Source organism: Nannospalax galili, unplaced genomic scaffold (genome assembly GCF_000622305.1).
Source record: "Nannospalax galili isolate Female #2095 unplaced genomic scaffold, S.galili_v1.0 scaffold1650, whole genome shotgun sequence".
NCBI classification, from domain to species: Eukaryota; Metazoa; Chordata; class Mammalia; order Rodentia; family Spalacidae; genus Nannospalax; species Nannospalax galili.
The window spans coordinates 112,192-134,919 of record NW_008328118.1 but is presented as its reverse complement, the minus strand read 5'-3'; the positions used below and the strand labels follow the sequence as shown (position 1 = coordinate 134,919).

The following is a 22,728-nucleotide window of genomic DNA, read 5'->3' as shown; positions in this document are numbered from 1 at the left end:
CATCGTTGTAGCCCAAGACACACACATATCAATAGATCCTAAACGCAGATCTGCTGCATGCTGTGCAATCTGGGTTTTTCCTATTTCATTTCCTGTTTGGGCAGTGGTTACTGTTGGCTGTTGTTGATGACAAATTTAAAGAATGACATAGTGACTGTCTGAACACCCTACACCTAGATTCAGCATTTGTATGACAGCAGCAGGAGCTTGAGGCCCATGTTGAATCTGCAGTCAAGAAGCCAGGCGCGCTGAATGCCGTTACTCAGCTAGATTTTGCCACCCCAGCTCAGGGGATGGGCTACCCACCTCAATTGACCTAATCTAAGTAATTCCTCACAAGTATAACTAAAGGCTTGTCTCTTAGCTGATTTTAGACCCTATCAGGTTGACAGTATATATATATTTTTTTTTTAATCGTGTCTTTGTATCTGTGAATGATGTATGTACGTGGGCACATATCTGGAGGTCAGAGGACAACTACATGGAGTGGGTTCTCGCCTACCTTGCCGTGGGTTCGAAGGATCAAACTCAGGTATCCAGGCTTAGTAAGCAAGCACCTTTACCTCCTGAATCATCTGACTCGCCCAACAGTCATTATTAACTACCAAGGTCAATGTGCATAATTACACATGCACATATAAGAATCTGTGTACACACATAGAAATTTTTTTACTGATCCAGTTGAATGTAAATTCCCCCAATTCTTTATTGTGCAGCTCCATTAAAAAATAAAATAAAAAACCACCAGCATTCACAGAAGTATTTTAGGGTAGTGAAACTGCTCTGTGGTGCTCTAGCAATGACACATGTCATTGTCCATTTCCCCAAATCCATAGAATGCACAACACCTACCCTGAACCATAAGGAAACCAATGAGATTCAGGTGGTAAGGTGTCGATGTGGGTTCATTAATTCTTTAACAAATACACACTCTGGTAGGGCGGCTGCCTGCATAGCGGGGAAAACTGTGTGGGGAATTTCAGTACCTTTCATTCAGTTTTCCTCATGAACTTAAAGTAAAATATAAAAAAGATAAGACAAAGTTGAATGAAAGTTTTTTTAAAAGAAAATACAACATTCCCGTATACAACTATAGCACCATAACTAAGAAATTTAATAGGAAATTAGGAAAAATAATAGAAATTTCATAATGTCATCTAACACCTTCATAATTACCCAGTTATCCCAAGACTGATTTTTGTAAGCTGTTTTTATTTCACGTTTTAAAATACTGGATATAACTGATTAAATTTGTTTCTCAGTGTGTTTATGATTTTCGGCCAGTGGTGTGAGAAATACTGCTTTAGAACTGCACAGTGTGTAAGCCAAGGCTCCAGCCCTAAGAAGCTAACAGGGTGGCTTGTAGAAATGAACTTGATGCACGAGAAGCCTAACAATGGGCAGAGGGCAGACTGCAGAGAGTGATCTGATCTGCAGATGAAGGAGGCAGGGGCTCAGAGGACACCTCACTAGGAGAGGAGATTGGACAGGACCTCAGAGGTATTTGCACAGTTCTGGAAAGGGATCCCTGGGTGAAGCAGGCCTGTGAGCTGCGGAGCATCACAGTCCTGACCATGTGTGAGGCTGGCAGAAAATGAACTAGCTTGTCCTTCCCTGGAGCACTGGACTTGTGTGTGGCTCTGAGCAGGCTTCCTCTGGTCCTCTTAGTGGACCCTCTCAGCAGTTGGCATGTTGCTTACATCTGTTCTTTTGTCACGTTTAGGGAGACACACAACAGCAGGCGGGTTAAAGGTGGTTTCCTGTGCTCTGGAGCAAAATCATTGTTTGCAGCTGCTTCCCAGATACCTGCCAGAAGTGATTTATAGACTCGGGGAGGGCAAGAAAGGAAGGAGTGATAGAAGCCAGAATCCCCTTGGCTTTGTCCTTTAATCCATGGGGGATCCACATGCTGCTTTAGGGAAAGGCTGGGTACCTATAAGGAATTTAGAACAGCTCTGCTGTGCCCAGAGGCTTGGACACTCACTGGAGATGTCCCTTAACAGACTACACCCCCAGCACCCTGGTATGGATGGACAGTTGCCTGTTTACAAACAAGGGCCTATTTGTAATGGTACCGCCCTTCCCCAGGAAAAGCCCATCTTTAGGCCCCAATTTTCCCACTGACCATAGGAAAATGGGAGGACAACGGCAGCCTGACATGCCAGGTTCCCATTCATCCTAGCCCCTGCTTTAGCTTCGGCTGCGTAACCCACCGCTTTCCAAGTGGTGGTTCCATAACTTTTCTGAAAGACAAGTGTTTAGAATTTGGAATTCAAAATCAAAAAGCATACAAACACTGCTAAGACTCTCCTACAACATCTCATGGGTGAGAATTGTGATTGTTTTGGGAGATGGCATGTTTTGTCCCTGCCACTGCAGCTAGAGGGTTCCCCAGTTCACAGGGTTGCTTGGGACTAAGAAGAAAGACATGGGGTGCTGTGGACACTGTGTGAGTGCTTAAGAATATACACATTCCCAAATGTGTGCCCCGGGGAACACTGCTTGGGGTGTTGCCTCAAGTGTTCGCCTGTTGCAGCTTAGTCACCAGTGTGGCAGTGTTGAGAGATGGTGGGACACTTCAGAAATAGTACTGGTGGGGGGTGTTTAAGTCATTGAGGACACTGCCCTCAAGAGAAATAAAACAGTTCTTGTGAAATCTAGTATGGACTTGTGGGCTCACAAAGTATAGCTGCCTCCACCTCTCCCCAGTTCTTGGTTGGGACCAGCTTGACCTACTCACTTCTCAGGATGGGAAACCAAACTGTCTTCCTTTGGGAAAATGCCCTGCCTGTGCACTTTGCTGTCGTTTGCCAGCATTGCACCCCCCCTGCCCCCTACCCCCACCCTAGGCCTCCTAAGCCTGTCCTTCCATTCTTCCATTTCACTACCCCAGCTGGTGCTTGTCCATGTCTTTCAGTGCCCCAACAGAAATTCCTGACTATCAGCTACTCTGTTGAGTTTGGGTCCTTACTCTATTAAATTTCCTAGGTTTTTTTTTTGTTTTTTGGTTTTTTTTAATTCTTAGGTTGTATTTCACATGCGTGCATTCATGGGTACCCCACAGCATACATGTGGTGGGAGGTCAGAGGACAACTTACAAAAATTGGTTCTCTCCTTTCACTACATGGGTTCTAGGAATCAAACTCAGGTTGTTAGACTTGGCAGCAAGTGCCTTTACCTGCTGAGCCATAGAGAGTATAAAAAAACAAAGGGCTGGGGCTATAGATTGCCAATAAGAGTGCTTGCTAGCATTCGTGAAGTTCTAGATTCTATCTCCAGTGAACAACACATCAAAGAGACTAGCATTTGATGATAGAGGACTTTAGGGCATTGCTCCTGTGGGTGTCTCCAGCTGTTGGCTTTGCTTTGGAGCTGGGAGACTTGAAAGGGACAGTTGCAAGCTGGCTCTGCTGAATGATTCGTTCTGTTAACTGGCCAGTCTTGGAGAGGCCCATGTAAGCTTGGGCTACCCATACTTAATTCCGTGAACACATAACCTATCAGCTCCCCAGCTGAGGATGACTTCTTCTAGGATCCCTGCAGCTCAGGACTGAGAGGCAAGGCATTTGAAGTCAACAAAGAAGAGGTGTGGGTGGATGTGGTGAGGAGAGAGATAGAAAAGAGGAGAGAGAGAAAACTGGAGGCACTCCAGGGCTTGATGACCATATTATAAAAACCTTCCAAATTTGGGCTGGGCATGGTGGCTTATGCCTTTAATCCAAGCATTTGGGAGGCAGAGGCAAGCAGATCTTTGTGAGTTCAAAGCCAGCCTGGGCTACATAGTAAGACCCTGTCTCAAAAAACAAAACCCAAAACTAAGTTTCTGTTGGAAGTTTTGGCCCATTAAAACCTACTGGTTTGCCAGGCATTTAGTACATGCCTTTAATCCCAGCACTCAGGAGGCAGTGGTAAGTAGATCCCTGTGAGTTCTGAGCCAGCCTGGTCTACATAGAGCGAGTTCCAGACCAGCTGGAGCTACAGAGAGACCCTGTCTCCAAAAACAAAAGTGGTTTATTTAGTGTTGCAGAATTTTAAGCTCATTTTAAAATGTTATCCTTGTCATCGATGGACAAGGATAAGTTTTAAATGCTCTTGGGAGGGTACAGCTGCAGCGGACACATCCTTCTGGAACAGGCTAGTCCAGATCAGCAGTTAAATGTTGTTGCCGCTTCAGCTGTCCTTGTGCAGATGACTGCACCCGGCTCTAAAGCTGGGAATTAGGGAAATATTTACTTTATAGGAAGAACTTGGGGGTGTATAGCCAAATCTTAGTCTTCCATAATCATAAGTCCTTAAGTAATACCTAAGTCCACAAAGCTCCTAGGAAATAGTAGAGAGCTGTGACACTTTGCAGCATTGGAAGAGGGGGCTGAAGAGGTGGTTCAGCAGTTAAGAACTGTTACTGCTCTTGCAAAAGACCTGGGTTTGGTTCCCAGCACCCACATGAGGTAGCTCACAACCCCCTGTAACTCCAGTTCCAGGGGATCTATGCCTTCTGGCCTCTGTGGGCACCTGGAAGCACATGGTGCGTGTGAAGTTACACAGGCGCACATATACATACACATTAAAAATTAATTTATGATACTAGACAAAAGAGCCACAAGGATTGAAAATAGGGTGAGGAGGAGTTAGTAACGCTACACTGTGGTAGATAGCTTGGTTTTTAAAAAAGAAGGAGGACTAAGAAGGGGTTTTCTAGAAGGGAGGCCAAGAGAGACAGGAACGGGGTCACCCGAGTTCTAGCCCCCAGATGCCCCTCTCTTAGTTCCCATCTCTGGGTTTGAAGACACTGGTGGGACTTGACGGGGTTGTGTACTCTGACTGTGGGTCTCAGCACTGTCACTGTTCTCTTCTGGCTATTGATAAGATGCGTCATGGTTGTCTGCTGTCCCTTCCCTGCCCCACATGAATACAGAAGTCCCCCAGTGCTCACATCCCTTACATGAAATGGCATAGTATTGGTACCTACAGCCTGAATGCATCATGAGTGTGTATACTTTAACTCATCTCTAGATTACTTAAAATACCTAAAACAATGTAAATGCTTAATAAATATTTGTTAGACTATTAATTAGGGAATTACAACCAGAAAAAGATATCAGTACATATTTAATGTAGGTATGATTTCTTTTTCTGCCTATTTTTTAAAAATATGCAGTTGGTCAAATCCATAAATGCAGAACCCATGAGTATAAAGAATTGGCTGTATAGCCACCACATAAATAATGGTGAAAGTGATAAGCATAGGAAACAGGAATTGTGGGTAAGCCTTGGGCTTAGGTAGGTCTTGGAATTGCAGGGGATGGTGAGTTCATCCGCTCCAGGCTCCTTGCCTCTGGCAGATGAAGTAAGATGTGCCTGATTTTATAGACAGTGGCAGGAGCCAAGGCTTGGATGGGCAGCTTGCCTCAGGTATGGCAGCTGGTTCATGAGGGAGAAGCAACCAGCTCCAATCCAGTGGCTTTTCTAGTTCTCTACTGCTGTTCTCTTCTTGAATAATTATACATGTCATAATTAGGCTATTCTATTTTTTTGTTTGTTTGATTGTTTTTTTGAGACATGGTCACAGGTAGACCAGGCTGGCTTTAAACTATGTAACTGAGTCTAGCCCTGAACTCCTGATCTTCTTGTCTCCAGCCAAATGTTGGAGTTATAGGTGTCCCACAAGCAGCAGCTATCCCATTTTTAAAAACAACCACCAAATGTAAGGGTGGTATTTGAATATTCTCTTGGACTTGAGTTGAAAAGGATCGGGAGGAGATAAGCACATGGTGGTATTCCAAGCAGCCCACACTATGGTGGACTAGGACCTGCCATAGTGGATATTGTACTTTGAAAGTCCTCAGAACAGTTACTCAAAGCCTACTGTACTGTACTACAAGGTTCTCTAGAGGAACAGAACCAATGGAATTTTATATTATGCAAGGGGATTTATTAGGTTGGCTTACACAGTATGGGCTGGGTAGTCCGAATGCTACAGACACTGAGAACTTGGTAGCTGTTTAGTCCATGAAGCTGGATACCTCGCAGCAGTCCCAGTCTGATGCTGGAAGCCTAGATGATTCCTGGAGAGCCACTGGTCTCCAGTCCACTCTAGAAGACTGAAGAGACTAGGTTAATGTCAGTGAAGGATGGCATGATAGCAGCAGAGAGATAGAACTCAGGTGCAGAGGCAAAGGCAACAGGCAGCAGAGAGACACAGATGCTGGCAGATCCATGGCTCTCCTGTGCATTTAGAGTGGACCACCTGCGTAGTGTCCTTCGTAGAACTAAGAAGTCCTTCAAGCTCATTGTGTGTGTTCTCCAGAGCCCTGTGAGGTAGGTGTGTGTGTGTGTGTGTGTGTGTGTGTGGTTTCACTGTCCCTTGGTTTTCTCCCTCCATAGGAAAAATGCTATCTTTTGCAGCAGCAACTTCTGACCAGGTTTTCCCCAGACTGTAAAACCCAGTCCTTCATCATGCCCTGTGCTTGAACATGGGACATCCTGTTTTTTGGCAAGCATTTTATGATTTTCTGGCTATTCATTGCATTTGCCCCTCATGACATCTTGAACCCGTCCCATCCATCCCAGGTGTTCTCTAAAGAGCCTGGTTAAAACCAAAGAATTAAAAACCGAAAACCACCTTGTTTTGTCCTGGTTGGGCATTTGAGTATTTGCAGATTGTGCTTACTTTCACTCTTGATTCAGTGGAAATGGTAAACTGGTTGAGTTGTACAATCACCAGTGCACCATGTGAAGAGGCAGAGCAGGTCTCCTCACGTCACCTCATCTGCTGCTTTTCTAAAATGAGTTTCCTATTCTTACTGATTTTTTTTTTTTAATGTAGAATGTTTTGCCTACATGTACCTAATTGAATCCATGTCGTGCAGTGCCTATGGAGGTCAGAAGAGGACATCAGATCCCCTGGAACTGGCATTATGGATGGTTGTTAGCCACCATGTGTGTTGGGTCTTTTGCAAGAGCAGCCAGAGCTGTTAACCAGTGAGCTATCTCTCTGGCCCTTATTTTTTTGAAACAGGGTCTAATGTATTCCAGGCTTGCCCTAAACTGTGTAGCTAAGGATGACCTTGAGTTCCCTCTCCCTCTGAAGTGCTAGAATTACAAGCCTGTGTCACCATGCCCAGTACCACTCCTCAAACCCAAGACTTCATGCTTGTCTAAACAAGTGCCCACTTAGCTGTGTCCCCAGCCCTTTTGAAATAGGTGATGTGGACAGATCCTGAGTGTGCATACAGTCTGGTGAGAGGCCTGGATTTTCAGCTTGGTCCTAATGTTGGTTCACTATGGTCACTGACTCTGTAGGCCCAGACCTTTTCTGGGGAGTGTATTTTCCATGAGGAGCTTATTTGCTCGCCCAAGGAGAGGAAGGAAAGGGCCTGTGCTGCCAGCTCTGCTCCTGGCACTTGGCACAGCACTGTCCCACATGCAGCTTTTGTTCCTCACAGCTGCTCTGTGGGATATATACTGACACCTCCATATATACAGACAGTCACCAAGGCTCAGAGAGATGAAGCCATCCTGTGCTGGGCTCCAACTGCACACACCTGGAATGCACACCCCAAGTTTGCTCACTGCCTTTCAGAAACGCTAAGGAGAAGGCAATAAGTTTCAGAAAATCTGGGTGTTCCATGTGTCTAGTTCCTGGTGGAGAGCATTACACTGGCTTCAAGCCCTCTTAGGGAAGGTGGAACAGTCTCCTCCTCCCACTCCCCCCTCCTGCTTGCCTGTTTGAAAGCCCCACATCTTATCAGTTGATCGTAGTTTCTCTTGTCAATCCTTTTGAAATTAAAGGATTGGGGGCAAGAGTTGGGGAGACAACAGTAAGTAGAAGAAAACACTTTGGAAATGTAAATTCTACAGATTTTAACAGGTAAAACTATCAGTGATGGTTTGGTAAGAAAACAAAAATGGGGTCTAAGAGTCTAACTCAGTGATAAGAGAATTTGCCTAGCAAGCACAAGGCCCTGCACTTAAACTTCAGCCATTACTCCCACTCCAGAAAGAAAAAGAGGAAGAAAGGAAGGAAGCGGGCTGATCATGTAGCTCATTTGATAAAGTGCTTATCTAGCATACCTGAAACTCCGGGTTCCATCCCCAACACACACCTTTTTTTATATTTCTAAATTCTGTGGTTATGTGACAGACTGGTATGAAAAGAAAGGACTTTTATAAAACCTCACAGTTTGGGTCAACTGGAAGGACCAGCGGTCCAAGTTTCAAGTAACCTTGAATTATATATTCTCTATGAATAAGTAAAATGGAAATAATGGGGCTGGAGAGATGGCTCAGCAGTTAAGACCACTGGCTGCTCTTGCAGAGGATCCATTTTCAGTTCCCAGTACCCACATGGCAGCTAACAACTGTCAGTAACTCCAGTTCCATGAGATCTGATGCCCTCTTCTGGCCTCCACAGGTATTGCACACATAGGTGCACTTACATGCAGGCAATACACTCACACATTTTAAAAAAGGACAGAACAGTATCTTCCTACCTTCACCTTAAAAAGATGAGATTCTATATATGTAAATACAGACAGAAGCAAGGCTGGCCAGATGGCTCAGCAGGTAAAGGTGCTTGTCACCTCTCCTCCCCCAGCGGCTGCCTCCCAGACCTGTGCTGTCTGCTGGTAGGCTCATTGAGAGTATGGGTGGGTCTGGCTCATTTTCTGCTCTGCTTGTCTCTGTGAAAGGGGACACTTGGAGCCAAAGTAGCCCTTAGGACAGGTGAGCTGGAGCTATGTGTTCCCAAGACCCTGTTGGGAAAGGATTGGCCAGGGATCTGCCAGCTGGTGGGAGAAAAGCTTCCACATAACCACCTGAGCTAGTCTGAGGTAAGGCGGGTGAGGGGTCTTTTTATGTGAGAGTCCCTCACTATAGGACCCAGGTTGCTTTGGTTGTATCAGCTATTGAGCGCTATTTTGATGGTGGATTGCAGCAAAAAATAATGCAAATGTGGCTATAACCTGGAGTCTGCCACCTTTAAGCAGCACTGCAGAGAGGGCAGGAGTTGTGCTTAAACATGACTCCTGGTGGCTCTTACTCCCCGAAACTGTAGTGTTCCGGAAGGGAACAGAATCACACAGAGCACTGTAAAAGCTCACATGGACCTTAGAGACCGTTCAGCACAACCCCTCTATTTATGCAGAAGGAAACTGAGGCCAAGGAAGCTAAGCTACCCTGTCCAGGAATCAGGTTTTCCACTTCCTTCCTCACACTGTGCTGCTCTGAACAGTGCTGTGTTCCTGTGTGATGTACCTAGCTCCTTAAGCAATTTCTTAAACTTTATTCAAAACATGCAGGCCTTTTGACCTTCTAAAATGGAAAAAATCAGGAAGTTTGTACATTCCAACAAGCCTGAGCTACATAATGAGGCCCAGCCCCGCCCCCCCACACACAGCAAAAAAGAGGGGGCTGGGGATGTAGCTCAATAGTAGAGCACTTGCCTGGCATGCATAAGGTCCTGGGTTCAATCCCCAGCAGCACAAAAAAATAAAGTAAAAGATGAAATGGCTACCTAGGGGCCGTGGCTCCTTGCATTTCAGGATTTCTTCAGTCAGCTCAGTGCTCGCAGGACACGGGGATGTGAACTGGCTGGGCTTGCTGGGGGCTGGAGGTATCCCTTTTCCCCCCTTCTCCAAGGACAAAGAAATTGTCAGGTGTGGCCTTCTCATGTCTGTTCCACAGGAACATCCTGCTATAAACCGGAGGCCCCCTTGGTTCCGGGTGTGCCTATGAAGACGGTCCCAGGAACAACACTGTCTGCCAGCTGTTAGCTACCCTGTACCCATTTGGAAAAAACAAAATTTTAGAAGGAAAAATCAGGAGCCTTGAAGGGGTACATATTCTGGAAACACTAGAGTCGCTCTGAACTGCCTAATAACAGCTCATCTGAGGGCCCCTAAAAGCCCATGATCAGCTTCCATGATTCCATGCCAGGCTTGATCATTTAAGCAAACCATCCCCTCAGCTGGTCTGGTCTCTGGGTTCTTTCTCTGCCTCCTTGGGCCAGGGTCAGCCCTGTGATGATGAATTGCCTCAAGTCAGGGACACCTGAGCACATGTGGCTTCTTTACGAGCCTCCTGGTAAACTTGGAAGAATAGCCAGGCTTCATACTGTTCAAAACACAGTCACACAATAGGAGGTACCAGCCTCAGGTTTAACTTGAACTGAACCTCTAGCCTCCTTTCTCCATTCAGACCAGTTCCTATCCAAACCCAGCAGCACTGACCTTCAGAAAACATCCAGGTCATTGTACTGAGTAGCCTTGGCCCTGTGTCTTTTATACCTTTGATTTTGATCTTTGTTTGTGTGTGGGGGGGGTTGTTTTGTTTTGTTTGTTTTTGTTTTGTTTTGTTGTTTTGTTGAGACAGCCCAGGCTGGCTTCAAACTCATTTTGTGGCCAAAGCTGGCCTTTAACTCCTGATTCTCCTATCAACACCTCCTTGGAATTAATGGTCTCTGCTACCACAGCCAGCTTTAATCTATTGTCAGAATATCTTAACAGTAAAGAGTTGACTAGTGGTACATGCTTGTAGTCCCTCCACCCAGGAGGCAGAGGCAGATGGATGAATCTCTGTTGAATTCCAGGCCAGCCTGAGCTGTGTAGTGAGACCTTGTATCAGAGATCTGTCTGCCTCAGATCTCTTTTTTGTTGTTGTTGTTTTTGTTTTTTGTTGTTGTTCTTGTTCATTTGTTAATTTCTGAAAAGCTATGGGAAACAGGGATCTGCCTCTCTCCTACACCTGGATTTTTATATGGTTGCAAAGGATCAAACTCAGGACCTCTTGCTTGTATACAAGTGCTATAGTAAGTACTTTACTGTCTGATCCATCTTCCCTGTCCCTTGTTTTGTTTTGGAAAGAACCCAAGAAAGAAAGGCATTACGTGTACACTTGTCTGTCCGTTATCCCCAAAGGAGGGAGAGGAGGCAAAAAGAGACCTTTTTTCTTCTCCCAGGGAGGCAGAGTTCCAGGGCAAGGAGCATGTAGGTCCAGGGCAAGACAGATAAAGTCTGGAGACCCTTCCAAAAGGAATGTTAGCCAAGGGCAATGAAGGTTTGAGCCACCAGAAACAGGTTGCCTAGTCACCCATTTGGTTTGGGGGTGTTTTTGTTTTCTCATCACAGACAGGGTCCATAGCTAAGGTGACCTTGAATTTCTGATCCTCCTCCTTCTACCTTCTAAGTGTAGGGATTATAGACATGTACCACCAAGCCTGGTTTATGTGCATGCTAAATATTAAACCCAGGCCTTGTGCATCTTGCACATGCTAGGCAAGCACTCTACCGTTCATACTATTTGCCAAATTCTGCAAGCTCCAGAGATGCAGCCTGCTCCCCTTGGACCAGCTCTGTGTGCTGACCCTGAAGACCTACTTTCCTGTTGTCCTAACGAAGCATGGAAGTTTTCAACCCCAGATTGACCAATCTTGTTGTCCTACTGAAGTACAGCACCACTTCAGTGGTCTCTGGTTAATAAACCCCCTGATTCGTCAGTCCCAGCTGATCAGGAGGCACAGATGACCCCTATCCCAGGTCTCAATAGAATCTTCGCTTCCCTCCAAAACCTTTTGTGGGTGTTTCTCGCAGCATGAATCCCACAAGAATGGCCCATTAAGCTCTGAGCACTCAACAACTTTCCCAGCTCAAAGTTCCAAAATCCTCCACAGTCTTCTAACAAAATAGTCCAGAGGCATTAAAAGTCCCATGTTTGGGTCCATCACAGTAGCACCCCACTTACCTGGTGCCAGTTTCCGTTCTAGTTTGCTTCTGTTGATGTGATAAAACATTCTGATCAAAAGCAGTTTGTTTGTGGGAACAAAGGATTTATTTGGCTTATACTTCAGGTCATTGGAATCTCCATCATTGGGGAAATCAGGGCAGGAACTCAAGCAGCAGCTTGAAATAGAAACAATGGCTCATGCCTAGCTGGGCTTTTTTTTTTTTTCTTTTTTTTCCCCCCAGACAGGGAAGGTCTTACTATGTAGTTTTGGCTGGCCTGGAACTCTTAGAGATCTGTGTGCCTTGACCTTCTGAGTGCTTGGATTAAAGGAGTGCACCACCATGCTTGGCATTAGCTAGCTTTCTTATAGATCCCAGGACCACCTGCCCAGGGAGTGGTGCCATCCACAGTAGGCTAGGCTCTCCTACCTCAATGATTGCAGTGGGAGGGAGGGGCTGCGGGGATGAGATGAGTGTTCCAGTAGGTGGGCTTTTCTGCCTGGCTACTGGGGAAAGCTGGGGAAAGTGGTGTGCCTTCCTTCTCAGAATGATGTTCCACACATTGTTAGCCCACGCCTGGGTCAGAGAAAATGAACGGCTGACAGTGCAGAGACAGCCGTGCTCCGTTCACTTGGTGTCTGAGAACGAAAGCTTGGGAGCATATTACAGTGTTTAATGTGATGGTGACATCGAACCTCATACATGACTATAATGTAGATGTTGGATAAAAGTTGAACTTTAGAGAGTTGAATGACACTGAAGGGCCCGTGCTCATTTAAAAGGTACTTATTGAACCTTTAGAAACCTTCATACTGAGAGAAGTCATCACCTTATTTGGGTTGGTAGGAAGCAGAGTACACCATACGTGGAGGAGGTGAAGTGTGTTAATCTCCACAAAACACCTCACAACGTCAAGGCTGGAAGTGGGCAACAAAGCATGCTTTGTGCTGAGGGGGTGATTCAAACCCAGCTCTCGGTAGCTTCTTACCAGTGTGGGCTGGAGCCAATCTCTCAGACTCTACGTGCAGTGCATGATGAGGGGTGATATTTGATCTGCAGGGCTGTGGGAATGGATCATGCTCACATGTAGCTTGGGGTCTGGCAGGTCCTAAGCAATCATCTGATACAATACCAGTAAGAATTGTTCAGGGCTGGAGGTAGAGTAACGCTTAGCATGCACAAAGCCTGGGTTCCAACCAAACTGAAAGCAAGAGTTGTTTGCTGGGTGTTAATCTGCCTTGCAGTGCCCTGGTGTAGGAGGGTGATCTTCAAAGACCAAGGGAGAGGGTGTATGAGACTTAGAGAATGGCCAGAGGGTGGACTCCATGAAGAGCCTTGTGTATGGGTTTGGTCTCTTTCAGTTCTGGGCCTGGAGAAGTAAACAGCAGCTCTTTGTTATCTCTGTTCTAAACCAGTTGAGGAAGGGGGTGAGGGGAGCATGTGGGAGACCCTGTTGCAGGGGAGGCCCAGCCCTGGTTTACATCTACGGGAAGTGCATTATCTTAGGAATAGACTCCAAGATGAAACAGACCTGCCTACCCAGGCACAGGCACTAGCGAGCCCCCCCACCCCCACTCCAGGTGGACCACACTGGGACAAGAATGGCTGCCAGCACATGTGTTTGGCCAATCAGGTGGCTCCTAAGTGGCAGAGGAGGGAAGTGGCAGACTGCCCAGTTCTACTCCACTGGAAGAGGAAGGTGAGGACAGAGGAAGGGGCAGGAGTGTGATGTGAGTGGAACCTCACCACAGACAAGCTGCCCAAGTTACAAAAAAGCTGGCACAAGTTACGAAAAAGAATGGGGTCCAAGTGCGGCTGTGGATGCTCCGGGAGGAAAGATCAGTCGTTCCCAGCTGGAGCGGAAGAAGAAGGTGTTCAAGTAACAGAGGGTAGTGAACAGGGATTGGCAACTGAAGCTCCAGGTGGCCGAGGCCATTATAGACATGGGGGATTACAAGGCACCACCTCCAGAAGCCAGCCTCCACTGCCCATGCCAACATTACTCTGTCCAGAAAGAAGCAAGGAAAACTCCTGCAACAGATCCATCTTGCCCAAAAAGAAAAGGCACCCCTGAGGTGACTTTATATCAGTCCCTTTCTTCCTGCATCCTCTCAATGTAAAGTTCTTTAGATAATAAATAATGACCACCAGTAATAAAGGAAATGAAATGGATACAGTTGATTTCTGCCTAGGAAAAAGCTTACCTGGCTGATCTAGTTAGAATCAACCCCACAATAAATGCCCTGTGAGCTAAATATCTAGGCATTAAAAACCAAATCATAAAGAATTAGAGTGAAATATTAGGTAAATTTTCATTATTCTAACTTCAGATGTGCCTTCCTAAGTGAGAAACAGGATCTAGAAACCAAGGAGGGGAATTTTACTAATTCAATAATTTTAAATTTTGTACTTCTATCAATCATATTCCAAAAACTCAAAACAAAAGAACAGCAACAAACCCCAAACAGTAGACTTAGGAGAAAACAATAGTTTCCTTAGCTGAACTGTCCTCGGGTTTACGTCCTGATGGTTTTCAGGACAGTCGGGAGAGTGGGGAAGAAGGCAGATCTGGAAGGACCTGGGGGATGGTGGGTGAATGTGATCAAAACACATCGTGTGAAATTCTCAAAGAATTAATAGAAAAGGAATAATAAGTAGAAAAAGAAGAAGAAAACCCAAAGGAAGGGCGGCCATGGAAGTAGAAGGCCCCTCAAGCCCCCAGGGTGTGGATACGGAAGACCTTGAAGATGCAAGCTAAAGTTCCTTCATCTTCTACCAGAAGATTCTCAGCTACAGCCAGAGGAATTGGTGGTTTTGGAGGAATTTGGAGAAAGCATTGCCTTCTTTCACTCTCCCAGATTCATTTTCCATAATGGCCTACTGATGTATTGGGAAGAAAGGATACAAAGAAAGACTGGGGAGGGCCCTTTCTAGCAGTCAGCTCCTGTTTGTAATAACGGAACGGGCTTAGACAGTCAGGACATCCTAGAGAGGAGTACGAGCTGGGCCTGGCTAGGTCCAGGAGCTCAGGTGGTATGGGAGGGTTTCTTTTCTTGGTTCTGTTTCACTTCACCCTAAAACAGACTACTTCCCTGAGCCCTTGCCAGGATTCCAAGTTTATAGGATCCTAAGATCTTGATTTCACAGATGGTAGAGACAGCAGCTTTTTGGACGTCTCCGTCAAATATCTCTGAATTGCATCAAGAAGCTTATCTCCATATTAGAATTAGTCACTGTGGGTTGGAGGATCAAAACCGTCATCAACCTTTCCTCTGATTAGCCAAACAGAAGTACTGAAAAATCCAGAAGGCATGGGTCCACAAAGGAATCCTGCACGTGTCTACCAAGTTCTTAAAAAGCAACAGTGACTGTTATGTAATGGAACTATGGACATCTTTCTATCGTGTTTTTATTTTGTGGGAGGGTAGGTGGGCACATGTGTGGAGGTAATAGGACAACTTGCAGGAGTTGGTTCTCTGCTTCTACCATGTGGGTCCTGGCATCAAAATCAGGTTGTCAGGTTCGCAGTGGGTGCCTTTACCTGTTGAGCTGTCTCACTGGCCCATGAATGTCTTCTTCCAAAATTCTTGTAGTCCCATTTTACTGAGAATATGCAATTGGACAAATAAGGAGAGAGGTAAAGCAAACTTTGTTGTTTTTGAGACAGTCTCCTGTAGTGCATGACCTTGACCTCCTGATCTTCCTGCCTGAGTGCTCGAAGGTTTGGTGGCGCATGTCTGTAATCCCAGCTATTTAGGAAGCTGTTTAAAAATAAAATATTTACTGGGGTTTTATTTTCACTTAATGTACATCTCTCCTGCTTGCATGGTGCCTGACAGCCAAGATCATAAATGTCCAAACCATCCTCAAATACTCCAGAGTCAACAGTGGGAGCCAGATACACAGCCTGTGGCCCAGCACGGTTCTCAAATCCCAGAAAACCAACCAGCCTCTCCAGCATCAGGCAGGGTCTCTGCTCATGGAGCTAAGCACTTCATGTTGAGACCATCTCCTTGCCATGGCTGAGATGAACTGAAGACTGGAAAACCAGGAGTGGAGGCACACCTGTGATCCCTTATTGGGGACGTGGAGGCAGGAGGATCAAGGTGTTCAGGGCCAGCCTGGGTTACATGAGACCCCATCTCAAAAACCAAAGACTGGGGCTGGTGAAATGGCTCGGTGGTTCAGAGTGTGCTGCTCTTGCAGAGATCCCAAGCTTGGTTCCCAGCACCCATGCTGAGCGGCTCAAAACTGCCTGCAAGCTCCAGATGATCCAACATACACACACACACACACAGTTAAAATAAAAATCTTTAAAAACAAAAGTGAAAAGATTGGAAAGCTAGTTGACTAGTGTATACTCGCTTGGAATGTTTTGTAATTGTTGTTTTCTCGTTTATTTGTATACATGTGTATGATGTGTGTGGGCATTAGTGAAGATGCACGTGTGCCATGGTACGCGTGTGGAGGCCAGAGGACAACTTTTGGGAGTTGGTTCTCTTCTTCCACTGTGGGTTCTGGGGATCAGAATCCATTGTCAGGGCTTACGCAACAAGCATTTTTACCTGCTGAGCCATCTGGCTAGCCCTTTTGTTTAACTGTTTATTGCTTCCCTCCAAACAGACAGCTACGGACAGTTCTTCTAATTCCTCTCAGAAGAGGGAACAGCATACACGGACAATCTCCTCCCCCATATCTTGTGAGCACAGGAGGATTTATACCCTTGACCCTTACCCCGTCGACCATTACCACCCTGACCAGGTGAGCAGTAGACCCCTTCCCCTCTGATGAGTTCGACCACAGCCCCCTTCTCGCTGCTCCCCAGCCTGGGCCCTATCTGCTCTCTTCCTTTTCACCCTCCCCCACAGTGAAGGTGGCTGCCAGGTCTCACACAGCACCTTGCCTCACCCTTTGTATGTGCTCTGGTTTGATCCTCCCAAATTACCCCACAAGGCCAGGCATAGGCACCTCTGGTTTACAGATGATGATGTGGCACTAGGGAGTGCCTGGGGGAATGAGATGCGATGCCACTGTCTTTACCCGGGATGAGATACTGCCCTCTGCATTCCTCTGTCCAGAGGGCCTCCTGGTTGTGAAAGGAAGGGCCCCAATCAAAGCTAAAGGATGCAGCATACTTGGCTTCGGCCCCTAGCATTCAGGCCACCGGCCCAGTCTTGCTCAGGGAGATGTAGCTGCAGTCTGGAATTCAGTAATTCCACAAATATTTACTGACCGGCTGTTTTGTGGAACGGGTTCCCAAATTATGGGATGTGGATGGGTGCCTGTGTGGGTCATGTGGCCACTTGGCTGCTTTGGAGTGAGAAGAAACAAGCACTGATCAGGGAGTTCTTGTTTGTTTTTAAAATGGTCTTATTATGTGCTTCCTAATATTTTGACATTAAAATATTCTTTTTTTAGCCAGGCATGGTAGCAGATGCCTGTAATCCCACATGTGGGAGGCTGAGGCTAGGCACATGAGCCTAGGCTATAATGTTGAGTTTCAGTTCAGTTTGGGCTACAAGTGAGAGTCTTAAACAAACTCAGCAACAAAATAATCATTTTTATGCCATACATGGTGGCACAGGCCTGTGGCCCTAGCACTTGGGAAGTAGAAGCTTTTAAAAGGATCCAGAGCTCAGCAAGATTATCCTCAGCTACATAGTGAGTTTCAGGTCAGCCAAAGCTACTTCAGAAGCAGTCTGTCTAATGGACTGACTGACATGTCCTCTTAATCACCTGATAGTAGCAGGTAGATGGAAATTGACTTTTTCACTTTCCCTATTTTGAAAAATTAAAAAATGAGATAATGCCAGGTGTGGTGGCACACGCCTTTAGTCCCAGAGGCAGGTGGATCTCTGAGTTCAAGGCCAGCCTGGTCTCCATAGTGAGTTCCAGGCCAGCTGGGACTGCAGGGAGACCCTGTCTCAAAAAGACAAAAAAAAAAAAGAGATAATGCATTAAATCCTATGAGCTTGAGCTTGTGGGCCCGCAAGATGGCTTCGCAAGTAAAAGCACTTGCTACACAAGCCTGAGTGCAATCTCTGGATTCCATGGTGGAAGCAGAAAACTGACAGCAGAAAGTTGTCCTCTGACGCCCACTCATGAGCCATGGGAGGCATGCACACACAAAAATGCTAAGTCTTTCCAGATTATTTCCAGATTTGATATCCAAAGTCGGAGAAACTGGTATGGGAAATCTGACAAAAAGTAAAACAAAGTAAATGTCACATGACCTCCGTCCTCCTGAGCTCAGGACCTGATGGGAAGCCATAGCTTAGTCTCTTGCTGTGTTGCAGTCTTTAGCAATACAATGACAGTATCCACAGACCCTGTTTTTTAGTGGGATGCTGAGCTGACTCTGCAGAAGTCAATGGTCTTTCATTCTCAGCCAGACCTGCGAGTAAATTCTGTGGTCCTAATTTGACCACTTGTAAGTTGCCCTGAGACACTTCCTTGCCTAAAGGCCATCAGAAGCAGGAATGTCATTCCCTGCTCCAGGGGTATGCACATATATGCAGTAAGTATTCAGCACCTGTGGCTCTGGACGAGACACTGTAATGGGACTAACCACTTAAAACTTTCACCCTCTGAAACTGTGTGGCTTGGACTTCAAGGCTCTGACTCTGGTCTTAGTTCCTTTTCCTGGTGCCGCAATAGAAACAACCCGACAAAAGCAACTTAAGGGAGAAAGGGTTTATTTCACAGTTCTAAGTTACAGTCCATCATGGTAAAGTCTGGGCCGCTGGAGACTGAGGCAGCTGTCACACTGCATCTGCTAAGAACCAGCGATGAATGCTGTGCTAAGCTCACTTTCTCCTTTCATACATTCCAGGGGCCCAGCCACCTACAGTGGGTGTGTCTTCTCACCTCAACCTAGTCAATATAACCCTCACTGGCATGCCCACAGGTCTGTCTCCCAAGTGTCTCATCTAATTGACAATTGAGACTAAGCACAGAAATCCTGGTGGGATTCAAATCTGATGAGTTACTGGGGCCTTCCATCTTACCCTTTCCGTAGCTGTTGATTGTTTTTTGACGGTATCTCCTTTGTCATGGCCCACATGGAAGTCACGATGTGAACCATGTAAACCAGGGTAGCCTGGATCTCGCAGAGATGCACCTGCCTCTGCTTCCTGAGGGCCGGGAGTAAAGGTGCACACCACCAGGCCTCATGTCTGTACATCGACCTTTTCAATCAGATTGCAATTACAACTCAGGGCCGGCATCTCAGGTGCTTTCTGTGCTATGCTTTCTAGGGTCCCTATTGCTCTTTTGAACATGATCCAAAATGAATCTTGTGATCCAGTGTGAACATTAGTGTCATGAAACAACTTATCCTAGTAACATGCAGTGCACCCCAGTATTCTGGTTCTTTTGAAACACATCTTTTGGCTGACAGGATGTCCAGTTAAAGGGGGTGGGTTTCTCCCAGAAGGTTGAGGTGAAAGGTGCCCTTTGCAGGAGCCGGGTGCAAGTCTGTCTGTCCTCTGTTATAACTGAGTCTGGTTTTCCCTGGGCAGCGGATGCCGAGGTCCTACCCGCAAGTCAGCTTCCCGGAGGATGAGGAGGAGATCGTGCGCATCAACCCTCGCGAGAAGATCTGGATGACGGGCTACGAGGACTACCGGCATGCACCGGTGCGCGGCAAATACCTGGACGCGGAGGACGCGGACTCGTACGTGCGCTTCGCCAAGGGCGAGGTGCCCAAGCATGACTACAACTACCCGTATGTGGACTCCTCGGATTTTGAGGACCCCAAAGGCCGCGGGGGCGGCGTGATCAAGACGCAGCCGCCCAGGGCCAAGTCTCGGCGGCGGCGCGAGGATGGGGAGCGCTCACGCTGTGTCTACTGCAGGGACATGTTCATCCACGAGGAGAACCGCAGGGGCCGCTGCCAGGACGCGCCTGACGCGCTCAGAACTTGCATCCGCCGCGTGAGCTGCATGTGGTGCGCGGACAGCATGCTCTACCACTGCATGTCGGACCCCGAGGGCGACTACACGGACCCGTGCTCGTGCGACACTAGCGATGAGAAGTTTTGCCTCCGGTGGATGGCACTTATTGCCTTGTCTTTCTTGGCCCCCTGTATGTGCTGTTACCTGCCCCTGCGGGCCTGCTACCACTGCGGGGTGATGTGCAGGTGCTGCGGCGGGAAGCACAAAGCCGTTGCCTGACTCGATCCCCAGCGCCAGGGAGCTCGTGTCCTCCCCGTCCTCTCCCTGCTTCCCTGCACTCCAAAAGGAGGCCGGGCTAACCCTTCCGGCACCCTTCCAGCCCGGGGAGCCGCCTGGCACCGGCCAGCCACATACCCACACTCGCAGTGTTCCCAGGAAAGGAGCCTTTCTGCATAGACTCGCGTGTGACCAGCCTGTAATCATGCCCTTACTGGTGTGTTGATTTCCTGTCTCCTCCCCACCTCTTCCAGTTCAAAGGAGTCTGCGGTGGAAACTGCTGGACTTGGTGGCATTTGGTGTGGGGTTCAGAGTTGAGCTTTCCAAGTGCACCGAAGACCATCTTTTTCCCTGTTGGGCTTGTCTGTCGCTGGCAAGCACCGGATTCCTGTGGAGATGTGGCAGAGTCAGGAACTCTTTACCCAAAGTAGTATTGTCACCTGCAGCGCCTCATTGCTCCGGGAGGTGAGCTGGTTAACAATCTTGTACCCCAGAACAATAGTGCTTTAACTTTTCTAAAGCCAGATTTCCCGTGCAAGCTGCAATTTCTGTCTTTAGCCCATCATCGTCCTTCACCCCTCCCCTCCCCTATCTGTGGAATTCATTCACTGATGCAAAACATTTACCTTTGAAATGACTGAGAATTGAGCCTTAACTTGATTAACTTGTGAGAATCAGGAAAAATTCCTTAAACTGCATCACATCTTTTTGGACCAGGGCTAGAAAGGGGATTTTGGGTTTCTATGAGCCTGCCCAGTTACCCCTGAAATAGACCTCTTTAGAATTGTGTTGCTACTTCTAAAACCTTAGCAATATTAGAATAACACATAAATGAAATAAATTTTGCGCATTATTTTGCAAACCAAATAGACTTAAACCCAAACCTGTGTTGGAAAAACACGTTTGTGGTGAATAAAACTGTAGCGGTTACCTGCCCCCTGCAACTATTTTATACTAACTAGGGGGAATTTTAAATGTCATCCATTTAAAGAGTAGTGGTTTGCATTTTATTTCTGGGCTTATGTTTTTGTCTTCATTTGGGGCTCAATTCATTTATACTTGGGAAAAAACAAGGCCATATGTACAAACCCTTCCAATGCCTCTAAGTGTCTTTCTCCTGCAACCCCACACCCAGACTTCCCACTTTGGGTGCACAGATGGTTAGGTCACCAACTGATTCTACCTGTTGCTGAGCCACATATGAGGCTTCAGAATAGCTGGGAAGAGTATTTTTCTAATATATTGCAAGAAATAGCCAAATCTTACTGAAGAAAGAAGTGAAGCGTACTTAGCATAGTACAATCAGAACTCTGTGGAGACCACGGGCGGGCTTGCCCCCACTGCCGACTGCTCTTCCCACCAAGATCTTCCCAGATAATTGTCAGCGGGAGGCTTGCCCGGTCCCCCTTCCTTCTCTATTGCACACAGGACATCAGTCTTCAAGGAAAAGGACTTTTTTCCAGTCTGCCAATCATATGGGAAAATGCTAGCCATGCTTACCTTCGTGGGAATGTTTCTGCTCGCCTGAGAGCCTGTGTTTCTTTAGACGGATCGCCAGTGTAGATAACCAGTGTGCTTATGAGTTAGTTGGTATACATTTGCATTTTTTGGAATAACTGGTTGGGGCTATCTATTATGGAAAAGATGCAGAGAGCTGTCATCCATCTATGAGGATGGAAGGAAAGAAAATGCCGGTGGGGAGAAGGCATAGAAAGCCCTCAGCCAGTGTCCACTGCTGTGGAGAGACCCTCTGCCCCCAGCCTAAGGGAATGACCTCAGGCCCCTTCTCTAAATCGCCTCTCTACAAAGCACAACACTAATGTATGTTTCTCAGACCTCAGTTCAAACGTCCCTATTTATTTCAGTAAGAACACTCATCCCAGCCCAGTGCTTCTTGTTGTCTTTGTCGTATCTTCCTCCTCCCTTGCTGATTTCCACCCCTTTAAGAGTTATGCTGGCGAATCATACTCCATGCACCATTGTTGGCTTGTAAAGGCAGCAGTCAAGGGCACAAAGACAGCCATGGGGACATGCGTGTAAATATGTCTAACTGCCACACTGCAGCAGAACCGTGTGTGGTATTTTCTCAGTCAGCTTTGCCGTACTGACGCCAATCATTTGAGAAAAATTACTCAGATTTTATTTTTATATCCGTTGTCACAAAACATTAACCAAAAGATTTTTGGTTCAGAAGCAAGCATCCCTGACCCCCATCCCAAGCTGTTTGCTCACATTAACGAATCAAAGTGCCTGAAGCATCTTTTGTTCACCTGTATACTAAAACCCCTGTTGTATTGATTTTTTTATAATAAGCCTTTTTACCTCTGTAAAAAAATATATATACAAGTGTATGATGTACATTTTAGTTCTTAACTTTTTTTATGGTTTCTAATATGTATGCCCAATGTAGCCATTGCTTTAAAATGTACCATGTAAATATAAACACATCCTATCAGATTACTGGCTCTGGGATATCTGTCTGACAGGAGACAGGGTGGCTGTTGGCCCAGGAGTGCTCGCACACAGGGTGGGATGAAGTTTCTTTTGCAAAAGGACTTGAGGACATGGGTCTGTTTTTGTGAGGCCCTTCCCACCTGTGGTTATGTCATATCCCAAGGGAAACACAGTACCTCAAATGAAGAATGATGTGTCACCCGCCCCCACCGGAGAACACCGGCTGTCCTAGCCAGCTTCCCCACAAGTGCTCCTGGGGGAAAGGCTACACTTCCTCTGAGTTGTTTTCCACTAATTTTTGTGACCCTCAGGGTAGGGGGTGGAGGGTGTATCTGGAAGACAGGAACTGTACACCCCGTTGTCATCCAAGCAGCTCTCTTGGC

At 46.6% G+C, this 22,728-nt stretch overlaps 1 protein-coding gene across 3 annotated transcripts in view; it reads left to right on the top strand.

Moving 5' to 3' along the window:
* Nucleotides 1-22,346, top strand: part of Spred2 (sprouty related EVH1 domain containing 2) — a 112,313-nt gene extending 89,967 nt beyond the window's left edge. For all 3 annotated transcript variants that reach the window (XM_029554589.1, XM_008852587.3, XM_008852673.3), the window contains 2 exons: nt 16,344-16,481; nt 19,241-22,346. In XM_029554589.1, coding sequence (XP_029410449.1) covers nt 16,344-16,481; nt 19,241-19,894 — 792 coding nt within the window. In that variant the 3' untranslated portion in view covers nt 19,895-22,346. The remainder of the gene's footprint in view (nt 1-16,343; nt 16,482-19,240) is intronic.
* Nucleotides 22,347-22,728: the final 382 nt, after the last annotated feature.